Source organism: Taudactylus pleione, unplaced genomic scaffold, assembly GCF_031769625.1.
Source record: "Taudactylus pleione unplaced genomic scaffold, aTauple2 ptg000306l, whole genome shotgun sequence".
NCBI classification, from domain to species: domain Eukaryota; kingdom Metazoa; phylum Chordata; class Amphibia; order Anura; family Myobatrachidae; genus Taudactylus; species Taudactylus pleione.
The window spans coordinates 5526642-5551718 of NW_028284707.1; the positions used below are offsets into that span (position 1 = coordinate 5526642).

Here is a 25077-nt window from a genome sequence, read left to right on the forward strand (position 1 = left end):
ATTACTATCACCAGAATTGCCAGCCGGGGTTACACAGGGCTAAATAAACAGGGTGCTCTATGCAAATCCCCAGGCAAGCTTCCTCCAGGGACTCACATCCAGCATCAGAGCACCTCTCCTGGCAGATTGGATAGGTAGCCTTCCGGGTTAATGTGAAGTCTGGTAATTGTAATCCAGGGCAAACATAAAATTTATAGCATCCTTATGTTTACAGCTCCAAGGGCACTCCACAGCCACTCATTACAGACAATCCTTTCTTCAGAAATTCCTCCCAGACTCTTTCTACAGAAATTCCTCCCAGACTCCTTTTTCAGAAATTCCTCCTAGACTCAGCACTGGCAGCCCTGAGGAGGGTATTATATAAGCTCTCCCTCACTCTCCTCCCGGTCGGTCTGGCATCTATGAGTGGACAGAGGGGATCCAGCAACAGGCTGCCTACAGGGATCTCTGCCTGGACACCTAGGCTACCAATCAATGGGGCAGGATTTTCCCTCCAAAAATGGGTCGCTGACCAAGGGGCACTTTCTACCTCCCTGTCTGCACATGCTCAGTGGGGTTCAGGGAGAGCAAGGTCAGTCAAAGTTCACTATACCTGCCTATTATATGGAATGGGGCTGCAGTATATCTATGTGTATATACATAAAAAAAATATTGGGGGACCCCTATTTGGGAACAAACTTGGGGGTACCACACTATCATAACTGGTTGGTCTACCTTCAATGTTTTTGGGATGGTGGCTTTGCTTGAGAAGTGAAAAGAAATAGATGGCAAATCATCCAACAAAATCATATTCACAGTTTCACTGCTAGTAAAAAAGGTGACAACTCTACTTTTGCCCAAGACTATGGACAGCTCAAACATGTAAAATATATTTCCCTGAAATTCTGTATAGCAGATATAGAAATCAATGGACCGTCCAGCTTAGTCACTATGGTATAAATATACTAAATGGAACATTTCAGGTTTCAGTGAACCAGCATTAACAATTATCCTAATATTTACTAAATGTAAGCATTTGCTTTGGGTCAGACTTAGGATAGTATTTCAGGTAAATGTTGGATACAGTAAAACGCGTAGCCGAATCATAAATTGATTATTACACACTGAAATCCGATAGTGGACCCAGTTGCACTGACACAGGAAGCCATGTTCCGACAGAGAATCTGTATCTCCATTTGGCTGGTGCAATCTTCTATGGTGTGTCCTAATACGCACAGTGACTTAACCATTTTTTTAAGATCACTCCCCTTTTCCATTACCTACTGTAATATCCCAATAAAAACTGAAATATGAAAGTGTTGAGGAATATATATATATATAACAGTCACAAATTACCAGCACTCACCCTTATTTGTAGGCTATAGCCCAGGTGCACAAACCTAAATGGAGGATATGTAGAAAGCGCAGGGATAGGAAACACTCCAGGACTTTTAAATGATGTAGGCAGCAATATTCAATGCTAAGCTTAGCATTGAATATTGCGGTCTACATAATTTAAAAGTCCTGGAGTGTTTCCTATCCCTGCGCTTATATATATATATATATATATATTATATATATATATACACTGTATATACACACCAGTGAAAGGGCCACACTCACATCATTTAACCATTCAAATATCCTGGGGTGTCACCCATGACGTCCATATGGAAAGTCCAAAAATATAGAGAAAATAAGGGGCACTCACCAGATTAGCACATAAAAAGTATCAAAAGTTATTCCTCACATATTAAGTAATTCAGTCTTGATGTTTCAGTCCCATCCGGACCATCCTCAAGAGATACAACAGTACATCACGCACGTCAAAAAATCTGCCAATCCTTGCGGATCCTGTGTATGCTGAACATTACTCACTGGGTCACTAAATACCCCAAAACAATCAGCCAAAAATAGCGCCAAACCAAACAGCTAACAGCCACTAATACCGTAGTTAGTTAATCAAACAAACAGGACTTAGCCCATGGTGCCGACGAGTGTCAAGCGGCATAATCACACCACTACTTCCGGTGTGTGAGCCGCATATAGAGGCAGTGGGGATAGCGTGATGGTGCTTCCGGTAAATGGAATGCACACGTCACCAGCGCCAACCACACACCCAGATCCAATCAAACAGGCATCATTGTCCGTGGCGCATCAACGTCACCAGGGTCTGCCCAGTGACTGTTACCATGACATCCTGGCTGAAATCGGCATCAAAATTTTTGGTTATGGTTTTGGTTAGATGGGGGGGTATATGTCTTTGCGGTTATGTATTATGTGGTTTTAATATTATGATAATCGGTTATGCTCCACGTGAATAAATATGTGATTTTGAGAAGGATATATTTCTGTGTGATGGGTCTCTGGATGCCCCAGCTGATCAGTGGAATGACGCCTGTTTCTAGTTATTTTTTAGTATTTTAAAAATATTGTTTTTCTATTATATAATACTAGCTGCCCCGTGACCAGTAGGGTCACTTTTGACCGCCTGGCAGTATTTGTGACTATGGTCCAATTTGGTTGCTATAGTGATGACACATGATGCCGATTTCAGCCTGGTTGTCATGGTAACGGTCACTGGGCGGACCCTGGTGACGTTAATGCGCCATGGACAATGATGCCTGTTTGATTGAGGATTGGCTTATTTTTTTACATGCATGATGTACTGTTGTATCTCTTGAGGATGGTCCGGATGGGACCAAAACGTCGAGACTGAATTACTTATTATGTGAGGAATAAATTTTTATACTTTTTATGTGCTAATCTGGTTAGTGCCCCTTATTATATATATATATTAGGGGTGAGCGGGTTCGGATTTCTGAAATCCGAACCCCCCCGAGCCCCCCCGATCCGAGTCCGATCCGAGTCAGGCTCGACTTTTCCCGCCTGACTCGGATCTGAAATCGAGGCAAAACGTCATCATCCCGCCTTCCGAGTCTCGCGGGTTTTGGATCCTATATAAGGTACCCGCGTCGGCGCCATTTTCTCACTCGGCTGTGGACAGTGAAGAGGGAGGGTGGGAGTTAGGGCTGTGTAGTGTAGTGTAGTGTAGTGCTGCTGTTGTCCACTACTTCAAAGTCCATAGGGGCTGGCTGTGTTGTGCTGTGCTGCTGTTGTTAATAGGGGCTGTGTCCACTACTTCAAAGTCCATAGGGGCTGGCTGGACTGTGTTGTGCAGTCAGTTCTCCATAGGGGCTGTGTCCACTCCAAAGTCCTGTGCAGTGTCCCAGTCCTAAAGGAGTGCTGTAGTGTTGTCCAGGGGGTGCTCTGTCCATCAGGGGTGCTCCCCCCAAGTGCTAAAAAAATAATATATTTTCTGTGTTTGTGAATTGTGTGCGCAGTAGCCGCACGTGCATCAACAAAGTAGTGCCAAGCGTGCGCCTGTGTCATAAGTAAAGGGCCGGCTGGCTTGACCGTTAAAGGGTGCTGTAACCCCCGAAAGTACACTCCAGTCCAAACCAAAAAAAAATAATTTTCTGTGTTTGTGAATTGTGTGCGCAGTAGCCGCACGTGCATCAACAAAGTAGTGCCAAGCGTGCGCCTGTGTCATAAGTAAAGGGCCGGCTGGCTTGACCGTTAAGGGTGCTGTAACCCCCGAAAGTACACTCCAGTCCAAACCAAAAAAAAAATTATTTTCTGTGTTTGTGAATTGTGTGCGCAGTAGCCGCACGTGCATCAACAAAGTAGTGCCAAGCGTGCGCCTGTGTCATAAGTAAAGGGCCGGCTGGCTTGACCGTTAAGGGTGCTGTAACCCCCGAAAGTACACTCCAGTCCAAACCAAAAAAAAAATTATTTTCTGTGTTTGTGAATTGTGTGCGCAGTAGCCGCACATGCATCAACAAAGTAGTGCCAAGCGTGCGCCTGTGTCATAAGTAAAGGGCCGGCTGGCTTGACCGTTAAGGGTGCTGTAACCCCCGAAAGTACACTCCAGTCCAAACCAAAAAAAAAAATATTTTCTGTGTTTGTGAATTGTGTGCGCAGTAGCCGCACGTGCATCAACAAAGTAGTGCCAAGCGTGCGCCTGTGTCATAAGTAAAGGGCCGGCTGGCTTGACCGTTAAGGGTGCTGTAACCCCCGAAAGTACACTCCAGTCCAAACCAAAAAAAAAAATATTTTCTGTGTTTGTGAATTGTGTGCACTGTGGCTGCACGTGCATCAACAAAGGAGCAGCGCCAAGCGTGCGCCTGTGTCCCATAAGTAAAGAGCCGGCTGGCTCATTTCTTAAAGGGTGGTGTAACCCACAAAGTGCACTACTCTCCAGCAAAAATAAAATAATATTTTCTGTGTTTGTGTGCGCTTTAGCCGCACGTATATATATCAATATAACATAAATGGAGGACCAAACTTTCTCCGATAAAAATAAAATAGGGAAAGATCAAGAACCTCTTCCTCCTAGTGCTGTTGCTGCTGCTGGGAGTTGTTCATCATCCCAGAGAGGAAGTAGGAACATCACTACTTTTACTAAACAATTGACCCTCCAACAGTCCCTAGCGATGAGGATGAAGTACGACAGCAGTCATCCTGAAGCAAAACGTATAACTGAGGCCTTGACTGCTATGTTGGTGTTAGACGTGCGTCCGGTATCCGACATTAGTGCAGTGGGATTTAGACAATTGATGGAGGTAGTGTGTCCTCGGTTCCAAATCCCGTCTAGATTCCACCTACATCCTCAAAGCAGCAGCGACAAGCGTGCGTCTGTCTGTTAAAGGGTGGTGACACCCTCAAAGTGTGCTACACAAACAATTAAAATATTGTTCTTTTTTTTTTGGTCTTTGTGAAATGTGTGGGCTGTAGCCGCACCTGCATCCTTAAAGCAGCAGCGACAAGCGTGCGTCTGTCTGTTAAAGGGTGGTGACACCCTCAAAGTGTTCTACACAAACAATTAAAATATTGTTCTTTTTTTTTCGGTCTTTGTGAAATGTGTGGGCTGTAGCCGCACCTGCATCCTTAAAGCAGCAGCGACAAGCGTGCGTCTGTCTGTTAAAGGGTGGTGTAACTCTCAAAGTGTTCCAAAAAATAAAAAACTTTTTTTTTAATGTGTTTGTGACTTGTGTGCGATGTAGCCACACTTGCATCCTCAAAGCAGCAGCGACAAGCGTGCGTCTGTCTGTTAAAGGGTGGTGACACCCTCAAAGTGTGCTACACAAACAATTAAAATATTGTTCTTTTTTTTTTGGTCTTTGTGAAATGTGTGGGCTGTAGCCGCACCTGCATCCTTAAAGCAGCAGCGACAAGCGTGCGTCTGTCTGTTAAAGGGTGGTGACACCCTCAAAGTGTTCTACACAAACAATTAAAATATTGTTCTTTTTTTTTCGGTCTTTGTGAAATGTGTGGGCTTTAGCCGCACCTGCATCCTTAAAGCAGCAGCGACAAGCGTGCGTCTGTCTGTTAAAGGGTGGTGACACCCTCAAAGTGTGCTACAGAAACAATTAAAATATTGTTCTTTTTTTTTCTGTCTATGTGAATTGTGTGGGCTGTAGCCGCACCTGCATCCTTAAAGCAGCAGCGACAAGCGTGCGTCTGTCTGTTAAAGGGTGATGACACCTCAAAGTGTTCTACACAAACAATTAAAATATTGTTCTTTTTTTTTTCGGTCTTTGTGAAATGTGTGGGCTGTAGCCGCACCTGCATCCTTAAAGCAGCAGCGACAAGCGTGCGTCTGTCTGTTAAAGGGTGGTGACACCTCAAAGTGTTCTACACAAACAATTAAAATATTCTTCTTCTTTTTTCTGTCTTTGTGAATTGTGTGGGCTGTAGCCGCACTTGCATCCTCTAAGCAGCAGCGACAAGCGTGCGTCTGTCTGTTAAAGGGTGGTGTAACCCTCAAAGTGTGCTCCACAAACAATAAAAATATTCTTTTTTTTTTTCTGTCTTTGTGAATTGTGTGGGCTGTAGCCGCACTTGAATCCTCAAAGCAGCAGCGACAAGCGTGCGTCTGTCTGTTAAAGGATTACATCGGTGACAGCATCCAAGTAGGCATGTCAGACAGTCCGTACCTGTACTGGCAGGAAAAAGAAGCAATTTGGAGGTCCCTGTACAAACTGGCTCTATTTTACCTGAGTTGCCCCCCCTCCAGTGTGTACTCCGAAAGAGTGTTTAGTGCAGCCGGGAACCTTGTCAGCGAAAGGCGTAGGAGGTTGCTTCCACAAAATGTGGAGAAGATGATGTTCATAAAATGAATTATCAACTCTTCCAGGGAGACCAGCCTCCAGAACGTACAGAGGGACCTGTGGTTCCAGCAGGGACGAATTAATACTCTGTGAGGATGAGGATGTACACACTGAAGAGGGTGAGTAATCGGTGGATGAGGAGGATGAGGATGACATCTTGCCTCCGTAGAGCCAGTTTGTGCAGGGACACATTAATTGCCAGCTTGTTTTGTGGGGGCCCAAACGAACCAATAATTTCAGCCACAGTTGTGTGGCAGACCCTGGCGCTGAAATGATTGATTTGTTAAAGTGTGCATGTCCTGTTTATACAACATAAGGGTGGGTGGGAGGGCCCAAGGACAATTCCATCTTGCACTTTTTTTTTTTCTTTGCATTATGTACAGTTTGGGGCCTAGTTTTTCAAACTGCCATCCTGTCTGCCACTGCAGTGTCACTCCTAGATGGGTCACGTGTTTGTGCCGCCCACTCGTGTCGCTTAGCATAGTCATCCAGCTACCTCGGTGCAACCTTTTGGACATGAAAACACTATTGTGAGGTGTGAGGTGTTCAGAATAGACTGGAAATGAGTGGAAATTAAGGTTATTGAGGTTAATAATAGCATAGGAGCAGAGAAACCAACAAATTCTGTGATTTTAGCTGTTTTTATGCTTTTTTTAAAAAAAATACAGATCCAAAACACAAAACCCAGAACCCAAAACACGGAAGGGTGGTTTTGGCAAAACCAAATCAGATCCAAAACACGAAGAAAGATCCAGATCCAAAACCAAAACACAAAACACGAAAAGTGGCCGGTGCACACCCCTAATATATATATATATATATATATATATACACATATATATATATATAGTGATATCTTGGGGGTAATTAGCTCGGCAGAGGGTGTTTAGGTGTGCAGTGTTTAGGGGCTTAATGAGGGTCCAAACACAGCTTTCAAGTAAAATAAATGAGATGGTGCTTTACTTCCAGCAGGGAAAAACAGGGTACAACACAAAGGAACAGAAGATAATAAACAACCTAGCCCCTGTTTAGGGCATCTAACTCACTTCTTGAGCCCTCTCTATCGTGGTGCAGCTAGTTTGCCAGCAAAGTCTCTGCCTGCTTCTCTGCAGGTCTATTGCCAGCCCGAGTCTGGCTTGGCTGCCACAGCTACACAAATACAGTCTGGGTGGCCTTCCCTGTATCCTACAGATTTAGGCCCTGGCTTCCTCAGCCTGCAGCTTCACTGCTTTCTTGTCACACAGTCTGAGAGTTTGTGGTCCCCCCTTGCCTCCTGCAAGGTCCAGACACAGTCCTCCTGGCCCACAATGGCTTACTCAGCTTCACTGGGCTCTCTGGCTGCCACAGTCCCACATGGACTGTCTCCAACAGCAGCCTGACTGGTCTGCCTCCTCATCAGCCCACACCTGAGCTCTCTCCACAAGGCAGCCATTAGGCTTCTTCCCACAATGCTTTTCTAGTCTGTGTGAGCAGATCTCCCCTGCCCCACACAGAATCTGCTGCTCACCTGTGCCACCTCTGGTTATACTGCCACAATATATATATATATATATATATATATATAACAGGCTTAATCCACAGCACTCAACCATCTCGGGTGCCCTTGGTATGTGACCACGCCATCTACATAAAAAATATCATACAAACTCGACACTCACTTGCTTTTCAAACTGCAACTCCTTTGAATACAGGGAATGTTGGTTCCAAAATATTGCAATAATTTGTTAAGCTGACCACACTTCACGGTTATTCCCATCTGGCCATTGGTCTGCCACCTTTGGCTCAAGCCTGCATACACTTTAAACATGAATATGTGTCCTGGCCCAAAGAGACAGGACCACACCCAGGAATATTAATTAATAAACACCTGGAGATATACAAAATAAGTTTGTCTTACATTTGAAAAGCAGGGTGCACTAGCAAGTGTGACCACAAAATTTAAATAAATGACAGGCTTAATCCACAGCACTCAACCATCTAGTTTGAAAAGCAAGTGAGTGCCGAGTGTGCATGATATATATATATATATATATATATATATATATATATTTATTTATTTATTTATTTTATATATATATATATATATATATATATATATATATATATAATGAATGTCCAGAACTTATTGTTAAGTCTCGTACATTAAATCAATTTCAGGCAGAACTTTATCACAGGGTAGCACTGTTGAGTAGTGATTAACATTTTTGCCTCATGGCACTTTGGTCATGCGTTCAATTCCTGGTTTTGGCCAAACAATGCAGTGTTTGTATGTTCTCCCCTTGTTTGTGTGAGTTTTGTGTCTGTGTCTTTGTGTGTGATAGGGAATATAGATTGTAGGCTTCACTGAGTCAGAGTGGTGAATGGCCAAATATTCTCTTTAAGAGTCTTGTAAAATATGTGCGCACTTTATAAATAACTGTTACTAAATAAATTTTATGAAAGTTGAAAGATGTACGAGCTTGTAAACCTTTAGCAAGAACCTGTAAACATCTCTTTAATGACAGGATCTGTGAATCAGGCACTTTAGTGGTTTTGTGACTGTATTATAAAGGTCTGAGGTGTCTATTTAGTAAGCCTTGGATGGAGATAAAGTGGACGGAGTTAAAGTACCAACCAAACAGCTCCTAACTGTCATTTTTCAAACACAGCCTGTGACATGACAGTTAGGAGCTGATTGGCTGGTACTTTATCTCCGTACACTTTATCTCCATCCAAGGCTTAGTAAATAGACCCCTGAGTGTCAGCAGTAGGAATCTCCACAAATAAAACAGAATTCTACAGTACAAGTCTTTCTGCCAAGTCTCAGCCATCGCTCGGACCAGAATTACTGAACACAGGAAAAAATGCACAAGTGAGACTTTATTGAAAGAACAAGTAGGAGAGAATGGTTTCCTTTTTTTCCCCAAAGCTGTATAGACTTTATGCATTGGTATCAGACTTGTAATGCTTGAGTGTGCGGGCAGAGGGATCAGTGGCCTGAATCCAACGTGGCATCCAGTAATGAGACAACCAATCAGCACGCCCCGGGTAGTACTTCTCAAAGATCTGCCGGTAGAAATAGCCTTCCTTTGTCTTGGGTGGATTAAAGGGGAATGTGTCAGCAGCCTTCTCCAGCATCATGTCATCTACCTGCAGATAAAGGTTCAGCACACACAATGGTCATGCAATCAGTATCAGATATATCAATGTCCATTCGCTCCAGTTCAATAGCTGGACAATGGATTTTCCCACAGTGCACTCATGCAGATAGTTATAGATTACACATTGGCCAAGTGCAATAAACTTTTTCCCATAATCCAAAGAGCTAGGTAATTATATTGCTACATTCTACTTTTGCTTTTTCAATATTACAAGATATAGTTTAAGACAATCTGGATGTAAGGTTTAAAATTTCTGTGGTCTTAGTTATTCACACCAATGGATGACATAAAGGTTTTTCCTATACTGTAGGGGTACTGAGTACCAAAAGGAGACCCTCTAATTTGTTTCAAAGTTGTTCAGGAACCGGTTCGTCAGATCTACTGCAAAGCTGGAAAATTCTCTATAAATTCTCAAACATTAGATAGACCAAAAAATCCAAGATAAAGTTGAGCGAGATGAACATGTCCCATTGGAAATGGCCACAGTGTGGACTAAAAGTACTACACTATTTACATAGACAGTCAAAAGATTGACACCAAGTGGTAAACAGGCAATAGGTCGACACAAAAAAAGGTCAACATGGATGAAGATCGACAAGTACAAAAGATCGACATGGTCAAAAGGTTGACATTGGAATGGTCAACACAAAAATGGTTGACACATGAATTTTTTTTTTATAACCCTAATCTTCACCCTAGCCCTCCCTTGTGGTGCATGACCCTAACCCTCCAGTAAGTGCCTAACCCTAACCGTAACTTCTAGAGCCTAACCCTAACCCTCTGGATTTGTGTCGACCATTCTGTCGACATTTTGTGCCTGTCATTGTTCATCCATGACGACCTTTTTGTCTGTAGACCTTTTGTACCTGTTGACATTTTGACACTGTTGACCGTTTCATTGTTTATCTATTGGCTGCCAGCCCCACAATGTACACTGGGCCTGATTCGGAGCTGTGCGCTAATGCTGCTGAGCTGCGATTGTCGCAGCTGTGGATATATGAAAATATGCTAATGCAGCAGCGGCCGGGACTTGCACTGAGACGCCCACCAGACCCATCGCAGCGGTCCACAATTGTATACACATACACAGCACTGGACACAGATTAGACACCATCAACTCCTTGTGTGAGTCTATGCTTACTTGCTTACTCAGAATTGCTGCCGTCACTGAGATGCCGGAGCCTTGCTGTGTGCTTATAGGATCGCAGATCAGGATGTGGCACACCCCCAAAACGGTCTAGACACGCCTGTGTTTTCAGGCGACACTCCCTATTGCCTCCCCCAAACGCTCCCTGCCTGTCACTCACACTGCGAATATAGATTCTCAGCATGTGACTACGGTAACGTACTTTGACGCATATGCACTGTGACTCAAACGCATGCGCTGTGGCAAAAAATTGCTCCATTTGCGAAAAACTTCGGCATAGCGTACAACAGTAAATCAGGGCCAGTATATTAAACACGTTTCCTTGCAAACAGCAAACTCACAGTGTTATGCTCACTGTTCAAATCATTTTTTTTAATCACACTGAGATAAATACCTTCTGTTTACCTGCGAGCTGCGAACTTCTATCTATGAATCTGGTCACAACAGTCCAACCCGAGTGGATACTACTGTGCAATGCTTCTGATTGAGGTTGTTTCTGTCATTATTGTCCTCATTTACAAAGTGCATACAATGCACGCCGCAATACACCTTTTATTTACACCAGTGCATCTGGCGTAAGGTCAATGCCTATTTTCACCTTTAGGCGGCAGCATCACAAAACCAGAAGGGGCCAAGGCACCTTAAGAAGCGAACTGTGCAACATGATGTCTAACCTCTGACCCCTTTTGATCCCGTGATTTCAATAAATAACATTTTTTAAATTTTCTTCTAAAATACTGCCTAGTTTAGCCTAATTTATGTATGAAATAAATCATGAGCGCATTGCGGTCGCAGCCTAACATAAGGACGCCCACTTCCCCTTACTCACATCCGTATACTTTGGCAACATAGCGAAATAATCGGTAACATCGAGTAACATCGGACCCATACGTACAGGTAAGGCAGGTCAGACCTCACTCAGGTATTGCTTACTTCTGCACACGCTATGAGGCCTCAGGCTGCGTATGGTATCATAGCGATTAATTTATGCGCGCCCATGCAATGGCGTTGACTTGAAACGCACTGGCATTTCTGTGTTCACCCACCCACAAACGGCACTTCCTGTCAATCACTCTATGATGGGTCTGCATCGCCACTGTGATCGCAGTTCCAATTGCAGTGTCTGGTTAGCGCACTGCGATGCGCATGCATGCGCAGCGCGAAATAATCATCCCATTGCGTGCGTATAAGTAATTGCGATCCTTGCTGAATCAGGCCCTTAGTCGTTATTAGTATTTAATGGGGCAATTTTGTGCACAAATCTTTTTTTTACCAAATGCATCTGTGAATTTGATTCTCTTCCAAAGCTCTGTGCCAGTGCTGAACCAGCTTGCTCTGTAAACCCATGCGCTTTGGATGAATCTATGCGCACCTGCGTAAATCGTGGCTCACATGACACCACAGAGGATTTGGCGCTGCACCGTGGTCAATGTGCACGTAAATGGCTGAGGGCCCGATTCACGGCCGCTCGTTCGCTCCGAACGATGTTTGCCCAACTGCGCATGCGTACGGATCGTTATACGCATGCACGTACCAGTCAGTGCGGTCGAAATTCATGTGCTCGCAAAATAGCGAATGCCTGATAATTTGAGTGACAGAATGAGGCGTATGTGGGTAGTAACGGGAAGGTGCTTGAAAACGGGGAGTGGAGATCCGAACGCAGGCGTGCTTAAAGGTCAAAACGGGCGTTTTATGGGTGTGCATAATTAATACAGCAGCATCATTGACCACGTCACTGGGTTATTTTATAGCCAGAACTGCTCGCAAGATTGTGGTAGCAAAAACCAACCACAAGAATAGCGAGCAGTTCATACGCTGGTCGATGTACTTGATTAATCTAATAAATAGCGGACATGACGTAGGATGCGAGCGGCCAGGGGGCGTATTTATATAAAAAACGACCGCAAGTTTTGTTCACTCGTTCAGACCTAGAGGCGTGAACAGACTGCAAAGAGCGAACGGTTCATTTGAATAGCCACCCATATTTTCGGGACGAGCGAGAGCTAATTGTGTCCGGCTCTGAATCAGGCCCTGAGGCCCGATATGTTTGTACATTGTTTTATATTGTTATGTAATAATGTCTCCAGCAATATTTTATTACAGCCTCTTCAGCAAAAGGGTTAAACACATTGATGACCGCAGAGCATAGAGGATCCAGCTATCGCGTGTGGTGAGAAAGGAGCCCTGGGAACAATTACATATTTGTAATATGTATGAATAAATTCTAGTAAGGACTGCTTGCGTGCAGATGCCTGAAGTTCTACATTTCATTGCAAAATAATAAAATTGATTTATTACTGGTTATAGATACTCAATAAATTTGTAGAGATGAGCAGTTTCGGTTTCCTGGAAACAAACCCCACCCCCGAACTTACCAACTCCAAGGGAATCGGAGTCCGGACTTAGGCCCTCATTCAGACCTGCTCGCAAGCAGGTCGATGGTGGGGCACTGCGCACGCACGCGCAAGCTTCGGAGCGAGAGAGAAATTCTCTTGCTCCGGGGCTCACTACAAACGGGGCAACTGTCGATGTTGATCGACAGCTCGCCCCGTTTTGTAGGCGGGGAGGGGGGTGGCTGATCAAATGGAGGCGTTCCCGAAGGAACGCCTGCTGTTTAGGGGCGGCCCTACTGACATCACAAGTGATGTCAGTAGTGAGCTTCCTGCTCTATTAGAGCCGAAAGCTCACTAGGGCTTGCAGCAGACGAGTCCCTACGACAAGGGTCTCGTCACAAGCCTGATGGTCGCGACCATCGCGATCATCACCTGGCCGCTCGCTAAAGCTGTGGGTGGTCACCCACAGCTTAGCGAGCGGCCAGGAGGCCGGCTTTAAAAAAAGAAGCATCCGCCCTCATTCAGAGCGAGTGCTTGCTTTTTGCGAGCGGCTCTGACTGAGGGCCTTAGATCTCCCCGCCATATTTGGATCCACAAACGAGGCACCGGATCTCAAGTGTTTTGGATTCATTAGAAAAGTCTCTACCTCGTAATCTGGCGCCTTTTCTCACTGTAGACCAGTGGCGGATTTTACCTAGGGGCTGCTGCCCCCACAGACTTCAATGAGCCAGTGCAGTCCATGAATACACTGGCTACACTGTGACTGGAGGTAGCTTCCCATTGGAAACGCCACCTGCCAGTCATGCACAGGACAGGCAGCCCCAGGGGGAGGTGTCTTCTCCACCTGGGACTGCCAGTCCGGGCTGCGATTAGCAGAGAGTGGTTTACAGTGGAAGTTGCTGCTCTGCCTTTTGGGCAGCCCTACACGGCTTTTCTGGGCTTCAGCCGCCCCCAGAAGCCAGTTGCAGCACCACCACCACTCATGCGCCGTTCCTGGCCAGATGGACCAGCCAGCAGCAGCCCCCCCTCAAACGAGAGGACTGGAGCCGCTGCAGCTGTAGACCACTCTGAGAGGGTGTCTGGTGACTGGGCTGCAGCGGGTTAAGCGCACTGTACTACAGGCACTGCACTGTGGGGCTGCTGCAGCAGGAGAGGGTGTGGGGCATTGGTGCAGCTACCGCAGATGCAGGGGGTGCGGCTGCTATGGGGCCAAGCCCGCCCCCTGCACCTACGCTGCCAGGCCAGCTATGCGCTCATCTCTGGAGCTCCCAGCATCAGTCAGTGAGGAGAGGCAGAGGCGGAGCCAAGCAGGAGAGCAGATGTGCCTGCCCTGTGCAGCTTACTGCTGAAGGAGGATGACCATGGAGCTCAAGAGGTGATCACATAGCTGCTTAGTGTAGCCAGTCAGCTCGCTGCGGCCTTTGGACAATGTTGGTGAACACAATTGTGAACTGTGAGGTGGTCAAAATTGACTGGAAATGAATGCGACGCAGATGTGATAGCACAATATATATCTGTGCGGTCTGTACACACTGCACGATCTGGTGTACCATATACGATACTGTATATCGTTCCACCACCGCATCCAGTGGTATGGTGTTGGCACCGGATCTTCTGATCTGCCGTGCATGCACAGCAGATCAGAAGATGCGACCAACGGCGCTCGTGAACGCAGAATAGTGCGTACACACTTAGCGTTGTGGCCGATATATCGTGTTGGAATGATATAACGTATGATACATCGCTTAGTGTGTACCCAGCTTTAGTCTTACGAGCACTGTGCTAAATGACATGATGCTATATATATATATATATATATATATATATATAATACTGCACCACTTCATTGTGGGCGTGACTGAGATTGCGCACCTCTATTATATGCTAAACATATCTATGGGGTGATTATCTGTTTACAATATTCTAAACAGCGCTAGAGGTTCATAATTCACTAGAATCCGAGACCAGAAGCCCCGGAATACATGGTCCTACAGTGCGCAGCAATCAGACAATCCTGCTAACATGCACCCTGCCTCAAGTACACCTAAGAAAGAAATATGTATCTTGTAGAGGAATTTGGATGATACTGTCTTCTGTGTACGGTACTTACATATCCAATCCTCTCTATTCACAGTATTCAGGAAACCATTCAAATATTGCTCACTGCATGCTGCCTTATTATCATGTTTTTCAATACAAGTATAAATTGTTTCTGAGTGTAGATCAAAGAGACCATTCCCTGAGTTCTTAGAGGAGTTTAGAAAGCAGGGAGTAAGTCTACATAGGGTTTGTGTGCCAATATATAGAGAAGTTGTGTGCCCCTATAGAGGTTGAGAGTGTATATGAAGGGCTGTGTGCCCCTAAAGAGGTTGTGCCTGTATATAAAGAGGCTGTGTGCCCCTATAGAGCCTGTATATAAAGAGGCCGTGTGCCCCTATAGAGGTTGTGCCTGTATATAAAGAGGCTGTGTTCCCCCATATATAGGTTGTGCCTGTATATAAAGAGGCTGTGTGCCCCTATAGAGGTTGTGCCTGTATATAAAGAGGCTGTGTTCCCCCATATATAGGTTGTGCCTGTATATAAAGAGGCTGTGTGCCCCTATAGAGCCTATGTGGGTATAAGCTGTGTATCCCTATAGAGGATGTGCATGTATATAAAGAGGCTGTGCGCCCCTATAGAGGTTGTGCCTGTATATAAAGAGGCTGTGCGCCCCTATAGAGCCTGTGTGTGTATAAGCTGTGTATCCCTATAGAGGATGTGCCTGTATATAAAGAGGCTGTGCGCCCCTATAGAGCTTGTGTGTGTATAAGCTGTGTATCCCTATAGACGTTGTGCCTGTATATAAAGAGGCTGTGCGCCCCTATAGAGGTTGTGCCTGTATATAAAGAGGCTGTGCGCCCCTATAGAGCCTGTGTGTGTATAAGCTGTGTATCCCTATAGAGGATGTGCCTGTATATAAAGAGGCTGTGCGCCCCTATAGAGGTTGTGCCTGTATATAAAGAGGCTGTGCGCCCCTATAGAGCTTGTGTGCGTATAAGCTGTGTATCCCTATAGAAGATGTGCCTGTATATAAAGAGGCTGTGCGCCCCTATAGAGATTGTGTGTGTATAAGCTGGGTATCCCTATAGAGGATGTGCATGTGTGTAGAGGGCTGAGTGTCCCTATATAGGTTGTGCGTATCCCTATAGATGTACCTCTATAGAGAACGTTGTGCACCTATAGAGGTTGTACGTGTATATAGAGGACTCTGTGCCCCTACAGGGGTTGTATAGGTCTATATAGAGCTGTAGACCTTGTGCCCCTATAGAAGTATAGTGTGTGTGTGTGTATACAGAGAGCTGTGGCTTATAGAAAGATGCAATCCTGTATGTGTTTCCATACGGGGTGTCTGAGCACCTATTTATAGGGGATATGTATCCATATTCCGGCTGTGTTCAAGTACAATGTCTGTACACTACATCAGTGCAGCCTCTATATGAATGCACAGCATGTGTATCTGTACAATCAGAGGCTGGCAAGGTACAGTATGCTGAATCTTGTAGTTCCTCAACGATGAATGCTAAATGTAATCCATTGTTCCAACTAATAACTTTCAAGCTGACAGTGAAAAAACAAACTTGCAATATATTCTCATATCGCTATGTTTGTACATACAGGCAGCGGCACTAGCGATGATGATGATACAGTGTTCGGGATTCCCGCAGAACAATCAGTCTGACAAAGTTCTCTCAAATCTCTGAAGTTTTTCTCCCTGTAACCTATGTATCATGAGCTGATTGCCTATAATCTGCAAGGACACTCGGGAAATATTTCCAAAGAATATATTATAGTACTTATTTTGGGAGCTCTGACAGTGAGGGACACGCACATCTGAGTCACTGTATTGATGATGCACAAGTAATAAATGATAGTATATATAACAATGACAGGAAGCCTGCAAACTTGACCTAGTAAAACAGATGAAAAAACAATGCAACATCTCCCCCTGGTGGTGCACTCAGGTATTTCTCTACAGCAAAGCATTCTAAAAGATTTGACAGTAACTCATAGAATAGAATATTCGCTTAATTTCACAGTTTGGTGCAGAATGTTCTACTGTATGTTTCACTGGCAGAATTTGCCCTTATTGTATGTCTTACTGCCATATTTGTTCCATACAGATTTTTACCTTCTTATACCCTAAACACACAATAGGCTAGATGAATTCAGACTGCGTTTATCATGGCTCAATTATCAGAATGCAGTGCGAAATGTAGAAATACAGAATTATATTCCGTGGAATGGTGAAACAAAAGCGGAACTCAAAGGTATCGCTGTTACTTTGCTCCTCTGCCTGTTCCGCTAAGTATTTCTATCATTTCTACTTCACCTGACTCTAAATCCAGCCGAGAATAGCAACATTTCAATGGCAACATATGAGCACCATGATTTGGCAACATTTAACTTATATATACTGTATAATTTTAAAGAGAAGCATATTTAGGGCTGTAACTAGGGTTGTGCTACCGATGCCTCCAACCAGGTTGTACAACTGAGAAGGCAACACAGTCACTGACCTGGTTCATACTTGCCGACTATCTGGCTGTCCCTTCCGGGAGGGAACCGCCAGATCGGCATTACTGGGGGGGCGTGGCCAGCACACGGGGACGGGGCCGGCCAGATGACAAGTTTTTGCGAGCGGGGCGGGGGGCGGAGGCACGCGAGCGCGTCATTTTGGCCCCGCCCCCGCTACACACTGCCGATATTACAGGCAGTGTGAAGCAGGGGGCGGTGCCAAAATGACGCGAATCGCGTCATCGCCCCCCTTGGCTGCCAGGGTTTTACAAGTAATTGCAGTGGGACAGGAGGGATCGGCGGCAGCCGGGAGATTTGCCTGCCTTCCCAGGAGGTTGGGAGCGGCACCCAATTTTCGGGAGGCTCCCGACCAAATCGGGAGGGTAGGCAAGTATGACCTGGTTGCAACTGTATTTGGCTTGCAGGCTGCCTGGAAGACGCGCCATAGCATACACCGGCTCAGGGAGCATTACTGTGGCTGGTTCTGATTTGGGAGCAAACCAAAAAAAAGCCAGTAAATTTGCACCTGGAACAAATTATGTTGCTCTTCAAAGGATCCAAATATTATTTATGTATTTATTTATTTATTTCTTGCATGCAGGGTAAATACTGGCTGCTTTTGCATGTAGCCCACACATGCTGGATTTTTGCACTGCAATTACAATTTGAGTTTGTACACACCCCTCCCAAATCTAAAGGCCCCATCTGTGTTGTATTGGTGCAATTCCCCAATCCACAGAGTCCGGGGTCGGGGCATCGGTGTAATCCAACATGTTGGATTTCCCTGATTTGCCGATACGACCAAAACATGATTGGGATCAGTAAATCGGGGATGAAGAATTTCACTGATTCCTCAACGTATCGTCAATTATCGATCTGCATTTCCGACTGGCAGACTGGCAGTTCCGGTCCAATCGGGGAAACGTCCTGCAGATTATGGGGGACTTGACTCACTCTGAACATCTTACATCTGCTCCACCTGCAGTGTAGCATGGTTTTACCACGGTGCACAGATACTTGCTCTATTTTGCTCTGCGCTCATTAAGAATGAGCATCATTTTGCGGATCTGCAAGCTGTATTTTTTTAATTAAGCAAACATTTAATGACTGACTCTCTTGCAAGTGAAAATGTAGACACTTCTTGCAGATTTCAGTTTACAGAGCACGCGCCAAAGACAGAAAATAGCGAACGCACATGCCCCAAATCAGACTTAATCGCACACATGGAGTTCGCTAGTGCATACGGATTGATCCATAGGACAGCGGGCCACACTATGCGTGAAATGGGTATTTCTGGGGAGTAACTGGGCGGCTACCATGCAGTCCATCTCATGGGGGTGCCATGGGCGTATCAGCTGACTCATTCGCAACGTGCGGACAGAGGGCCTGATTCAGAGCCGGACGCTCTGACAGAGCGCTCGCTCTGAATCAGGGTGTCTTTTTTTAATGGAGCGGCCTCCTGGCCGCTCGCATTGCTGTGGGTTGCCACCCACAGCTAATGCGAGCAGCCAGGATGATGGTCGCAATGGTCAAGACCATCGCGACCATCGGGCTTGCGACGAGACCCTTGTGGTAGGGTCTCGTGGCCGCAAGCCCCAGAGGGCTTTTGGCTCAAACAGAGCCGAAAGCTCTCCCACTGACATCACTTGTGATGTCAGGGCCGCCCCCAGACGGTAGGCGTTCTCATGGGAACGCCTCCGTCTGGGCAGCCTCCCCCCCGGCCCGCCCACCAAAGGGGGCGTGCTGTCACTCAACATCGACAGCACGCCCCCTTTGGTGCGAGACCCGGAGCGATGGATTGCCCGTCGCTATCTGGGTCTAGCGCATGCGCACGACGGAGCCGGCTCCGTCGTGTGCATGCGCTCTGGGCCACCATCGACCCGGTTGTGAGCGCTCAGCACTTGCGACCGGGTCTGAATCAGGCCCAGAGATGGGACATCTGCTTCAGACGGATCTTTTGCACCCAGCAACACTAATGATGATGGCCATGGGTGTGGACGTAAGAACAGTGGGCGGGATAAACTTCAATATGCAGATTAGGGCAGAATAGAGTCAGCGCCGTAAACACTTGGGATAGACACATATTCTATAGTGTGACGGCTGCAGTCATTGGGCGGGATGTACTAAAGGAAAAATGCGGTAAAAACCCCGTTTTCGGGGCTGCCCTATTATCGGTGCGGAGGGTAACGTTACCCTATAGAAGCCTATGGGCTTCTTACCACATCCCACACCCAACGCTTCGCCGCCGCCCCGCAGTCGCCCAACACTGGCCCCCACTCACCTCAGTCTCCTGGTCGCCGGCCCGTGCTCCTCCTGGGTCCTCCGCCTCCTTCTCCTCCTGGGTCCTCCCCCTCCTTCTCCTTCTTCTTCCGGGTGTAGGGAGGAGGAGCCTGGGACTTCCTGCACAGGTCACCAGCAAGAAGTTCCCAGGGCTCGGAGGGGGCGGAGACCCATGGAGACCCCCTCACTCGGCGTTGGCTGCTTCGCAAAGGGCAGCTCTTATCGCAAGAGGTGTTCTTTGCGTTACTAATCACATATGTTAGTACATATGTGATTAGTAAGGTTGAGATGCCTGATGGGATGTACACCGCAAAGTTAGTACATCCCCACCCTGTGTGTGCTATAATACTACATGACAAACAGCTGTTTCCATGCTCAGAAAGTCAGATGTGCGAAATAAACATAAACACTTTTTTGATGTAATCTGGTTATCAATTTAAATGATAGGATTCAACTTAGAGTGTACTTGCTGCTTGTAATATTTGGAGATGTCAAAATAAAATGTTTCTGCAGGAAATCCGATACAGTATGTTGTTAAACGCTGTGCCCCCTCCCCAGGAATCCCGGGCTGCAATCTTCATACAAAGACTGTGATTCCAGTAACTGGGAGGTCAGCGAGTTCTCTGATCTGTACTAGTAACACTATTCATCAGAAAGGCTCACGTGCAGCATTACTGGCATCTATAAGGCAACCGGGCTGATATCTCAGTGTGTGTGTCTATAACATGAGTCTGGTGCTAATAATAATCTGATAGGGATAATTCAGATTATTTTTGTCTATGTTGATGGATGTCGCCATGACCTATTAGTCTGTATGTGTATTCCCACCTAAACATCAAACCTTGCCCAGTATGAAGCGGTACCTATGTGTGTCATCCACCCTGTACCCACCGTCTGCCGCGTGAGGACTAACATGTATCAAACCTTGGGGAGAGAAAAAGTAGAGAGAGATAAAGTACCAACCAATCAGCTCCTTAAGGCCAGTACACACTAGACGATATCTAGTGTGCCCAACCTCGCCAGCGACGGGACCCGGCGGCTGTGCTGGCATCGGCAACTGTATACATACATACAGTACATACATCTGGAGCGATGGTAGGGGCCATGATGCATTCAGCAGCATGACCCAAGCTTGCGATATCGCCCGTTGGACCTGCAAGCAGGGCCAACGGAGGATGACGCTGGCGGCGTGTGAGAACGTGCATCGTCAGCGACATAGCGGGTACACATTAGATGATGTACCTGATAGGTCGCTCTGATCAGCGGGATCAGACGACATATCGTCTAGTGCGTAACCGGCTTAACTGTAATTTTTCAAACTATGGGGCCTATTCATCATACCTTAAAATTCAATGAGGGTAATTAGGTTTAGGACTCACATGGAGTTCTACCTAATTACCGGAGGAATTCATCATTACTCCTCTCCATAAGTATCTATTCCGAAAAGCTGTCATTTTTCCGATGACAGCTTTTCGGGAAATAGATAGTTTTCCCTCTCTACACTACCTTACCGCGGCTGTAATCAGTGCTGCATGCGCTGTTACATCTGTAAAACCAGAGCATGCGCAGCACTGCCTACAGCTGCGGTAATTATGTGTGTGTGTACCCCCTCCCCATCCCCCCCCCGCGACTTACCTGCCCGCTGCAGCAGCCACGGCTCTGTCCTGCTGCTCTGACACGTGTTCTCCCTGCAGACCACTGTACAGTTTAGAAAAAAAAAAAACTTTTTTTTCTTCTAAACTTTATTGTGTTCCGCTGGGAGAACACGTGTCAGAGCAGCCACCGAAGCCATAGGAGGGACCAAATCGCCGGAGGAAGACGCCGGGGGACCTGCCCACGCTGAAAGCAGGTAAGTGTTACCCGCTGTACGTCACCTCACAGTGGCGAATAGTAACTCATCAAATTGCGAAAATACATAATTTTCGGAATTTGGTGAATAGCATAATTTCCTTATCCCCATACTAATGTACTAATGTATGGGGAGTGTGGAAATTAACGCAGGCGGACTTAACCAGGCGATATCAGTGATAAATGTCCTTAAAAACGTTATTTTATTGTTGACGAATAGGCTCCATAGCCTGATAAATAACAGTTAGAAGCTGATTGGTTAGTACTTTATCTCTCTCTCGCCAAGGTTTGATAAATCTCGCCCTATGGAGCGACAGTAAATTAGAAGTGGATTCCATAGTCAGTGCGTCTTTTGGCTCCGCCCCCCATAACCCATGCTGCAAATGACATACTCCTATGCTGGGACTTAGGGGTCTATTTACTAAGCCTTGGATGGAGATATAGTGAACGGAGATAAAGTCCCAGCCAATCAGCTCCTAACTGCCATGTTACAAGCTGTGTTTGAAAAATGACAATTAGGTGCTGATTGGTTGGGACTTTATCCCTGTACACTTTATCTCTATTCAAGGCTTAGTTAATAGACCCCTTAATCTTGATCATCTAAAGACAGGTAGGGTATTTAAGGCTGGTCAGGCTCCAGTGATGCCCCCCTCGGAGCAGCAAAGTGTGGCGCTTGTGCGCCCCTGGCACGGCCCCTTTCCACACGCTTGGTTAAACAGCCATCATCATTATGAGCCCGCACTTGCACCAGCCCCATTCCTTTGTGCAAGCAAAATCAGGCATATGTCTACGTACGCACAAACCAGCCTAGCCCGCAGTTGCGTCTACACGCCCTCACTAATATCCGTTAGCGCCCAGTTCCACCCCGTGAGTTACAAGTGGAGACGCGACTCAGTTGCATAAAACTCTGAGTCGCCCGTAGATGCGTAGGCTCAACTCCGGACCATGCGCAATGCTAAGCGTGGCAAGATCCACCCAGAAATCGCTGCTCCTGTGCGTCAGCCCCTTGGTGTATAAATAAAGCTTGGAAGAAGATAAACATGTGCTATAGGTAACACAAATGTGAAGTTAAAGTGTGAGGGCCAGGCAGCTCTACGTCAGCACAGCAATGTCTGTTACCTAGAGCAACCCAAGTCACTCCCAAGGTGCTCATACGTACCATGTTATATTGGCAAATAATAGATCTAACTGAAGCAACTTATTTGAAAGTTGCATTATCCTTTAACTTATATAAATGAGTGTTTGTGGCAAAATCCTGTTTGGCTTTGTTTTGTTTGCATTACAGTATGTGTTCTCTATCATAGGAGTAGTGAATCCTTTTACAGACTGCATTCAAATCCCCGGCTCCTGTGGGGGGTCCACGTACCTGATGTTCTATGTGGTCCTGCAGAATTGTAAACCAGGATTTTTTAACAGATGTCAGGCCGTCGCTGAAAGCCTCCTTAGGCCTCCACAGGATTTCTGTGGGCAGAAGGTTGGAGCTCTCAAATGCTTCTCTCAGGAGGTATTTTTCTATTCCTTTCTGTGCGGAGTCAGAAGATGATGTAACAGTCATGCTATAACAACACTATAGAGAGGAAAGCATTATTAGGCATGGGTATACTTTTGTAGACTTTATACCACACCTTAGGAATTCGGAGTTCTGGAGGCAGAGAGAGGTAGTAAGACGTAAACCGGTGATCAAGGAAAGGTACTCGGAGTTCTAGGCTTGTAAGACACAAAGAAAAAAGTTTAATTCCGATATCCCTCAGTAGATATCTACTCTCCCTCATTTACCATGCCCCCCTCTTCATTCCTTCCACCCATAGGTCCCTGCTATGTCCCTTCACCCACACATCACACTGGCTCTTTGTGCTTCTATCAGCTTCATCATGCCCCTAGTGTCCTCCCCTACCATACACCCTTCTCACCTTCCCCTTTCCTTTTGCCCTTGTCTCTCTCTCTCTGCCCCACCTCCCACCTTCACTTCCATTTTCTCACTCTCCCTCTCTCTTGCCTCCTACTAAGCCCCTCACTCACCATCTCTTCCCCTTAATCTTCCCTGAGTCTTGTGACTCCCCTCCCAAATCAATCTACACTCCTTCCCCACACATCTCCCCTCTCCACTCCTCGTGTCTGTAATAAACCAGCCTCCAGCCACAATCTCTTCATCCTTAACTCCCTAAGCCTCCCCACCGTAACCCTGGCATTCCAAACTTATCAGACGCCTTCTAATATTCCTATTGCGGAACCGAGAAGCACTGGTGGAACATGTACTCTCATACTGACTTCTTCCACCAAAAATTCATCCCCCCCCCTCTACAGTTTTGTCCTAGCTCTATTCAAACAGTCCTATTTCTTATGCTTCTGGTCCCCCCCTCACCTGCAAGGCACCTTTAACTCTCCATACCAATACTATTTATTCTGCCCCAAATTCTCTACTCCCCTCTCCCACTCCCTCACCGAAATCGTCTTGGTCACCGACTTCACAACCAACAATTAATCAATCCATCCATCTATCTGGACATCTCCTCCCACCAGGCTCTTTTAGCTCCACCCTCGAGCCTTGAAACACTAGATTTACTGACAGCCAATGAATTGTACCCCACCACATTTATCTTCTCTCCCACCTCTGAAATCCTGTATATGTCATAGGCTATGCACTGGAAATTTACGGGGGTGGCAAACTCACCCATGTGCAGCAGTTGTCCGGTCAGCACGGAGTACATCGAACAAGTACAGTTCTCGCAGTAAACGCTCGCTGTCTTCTGCAGCCTCTTCTGGAGATGGAGCCTGTAATAGGTTTGTTGGTGCATAAGTTTATCCACTATAACTGTTGGCTTCACTGTAGAACCACCACCCCAATTGCAGAGCATGTATAACTAGAAATGCAAAACAGTGGAAACTGGGAAATATTAACTTAAAATAATGTAAATGCCTAGAGATCTGCAGCAACCAATCAGACATCTGCTTTCATTATCGATCTTGCACTACAGCAATCCAAGCTAATTGTTGATTGGCTGCCAGGGGAAACTACAGACCTAGGCTTTGTTAATATGTAACAGCCTATGGGACTGATAAAGAGTTGAACGCAAGTTGGTGGTAATTTCTCCTGCACTGCGATCATGGAACTAAACGCGTATGCTGAGGAGTCTATTTACTAAGCTGTGTTAGGAGATAAAGTGAACGGTGATAAGGTGCCAGCCAATCCGCTCCTATCTGTCATTTTTCAAACACAGCCTGCGACATGGCAGTTAGGAGCTGATTGGCTGGTACCTTATCACCATTCACGTTATCTCCTAACATCGCTTAGTAAATAGACTCCTCAGTTTTATACCTGTCATCAACATCAGGGCACACTAGCACCAGCCATAGCCTTGATGTAAAAGATCCATCTGAACACAACTGTATATACGCTCCTGGCAGCTCTACATAGACCGCAGTTCTGTCATCACTAAGCACCGTTTATGGGGCTGAATCAGGGGTGGACGGTAAAGCCCAACTGCTGCGCCATTGTATGTAGTGCCTATGGTAAAATATACAATAGCCGCAAGAAGTGTCTTGTGCAAATAGAGGTCCCACAGCCAGCTTCCCTGATCCGCCACTGCTTTCGAAGACGGCGACGCAGCATTGGATCAAAGGCA

General features: G+C 46.1%; 1 protein-coding gene across 1 annotated transcript in view; it reads right to left on the reverse strand.

Moving 5' to 3' along the window:
* Positions 1-9015: 9015 nt before the first annotated feature.
* The window catches only part of ASNS (asparagine synthetase (glutamine-hydrolyzing)), a 95608-nt gene continuing 79546 nt past the window's right edge, over positions 9016-25077 (reverse strand). The window contains exons 9-12 of the mRNA XM_088442203.1: positions 24126-24226; positions 23080-23161; positions 22821-22976; positions 9016-9281 (exon numbers count right to left, since the gene is read on the reverse strand). Coding sequence (XP_088298329.1) covers positions 9072-9281; positions 22821-22976; positions 23080-23161; positions 24126-24226 — 549 coding nt within the window. The 3' untranslated portion in view covers positions 9016-9071. The remainder of the gene's footprint in view (positions 9282-22820; positions 22977-23079; positions 23162-24125; positions 24227-25077) is intronic.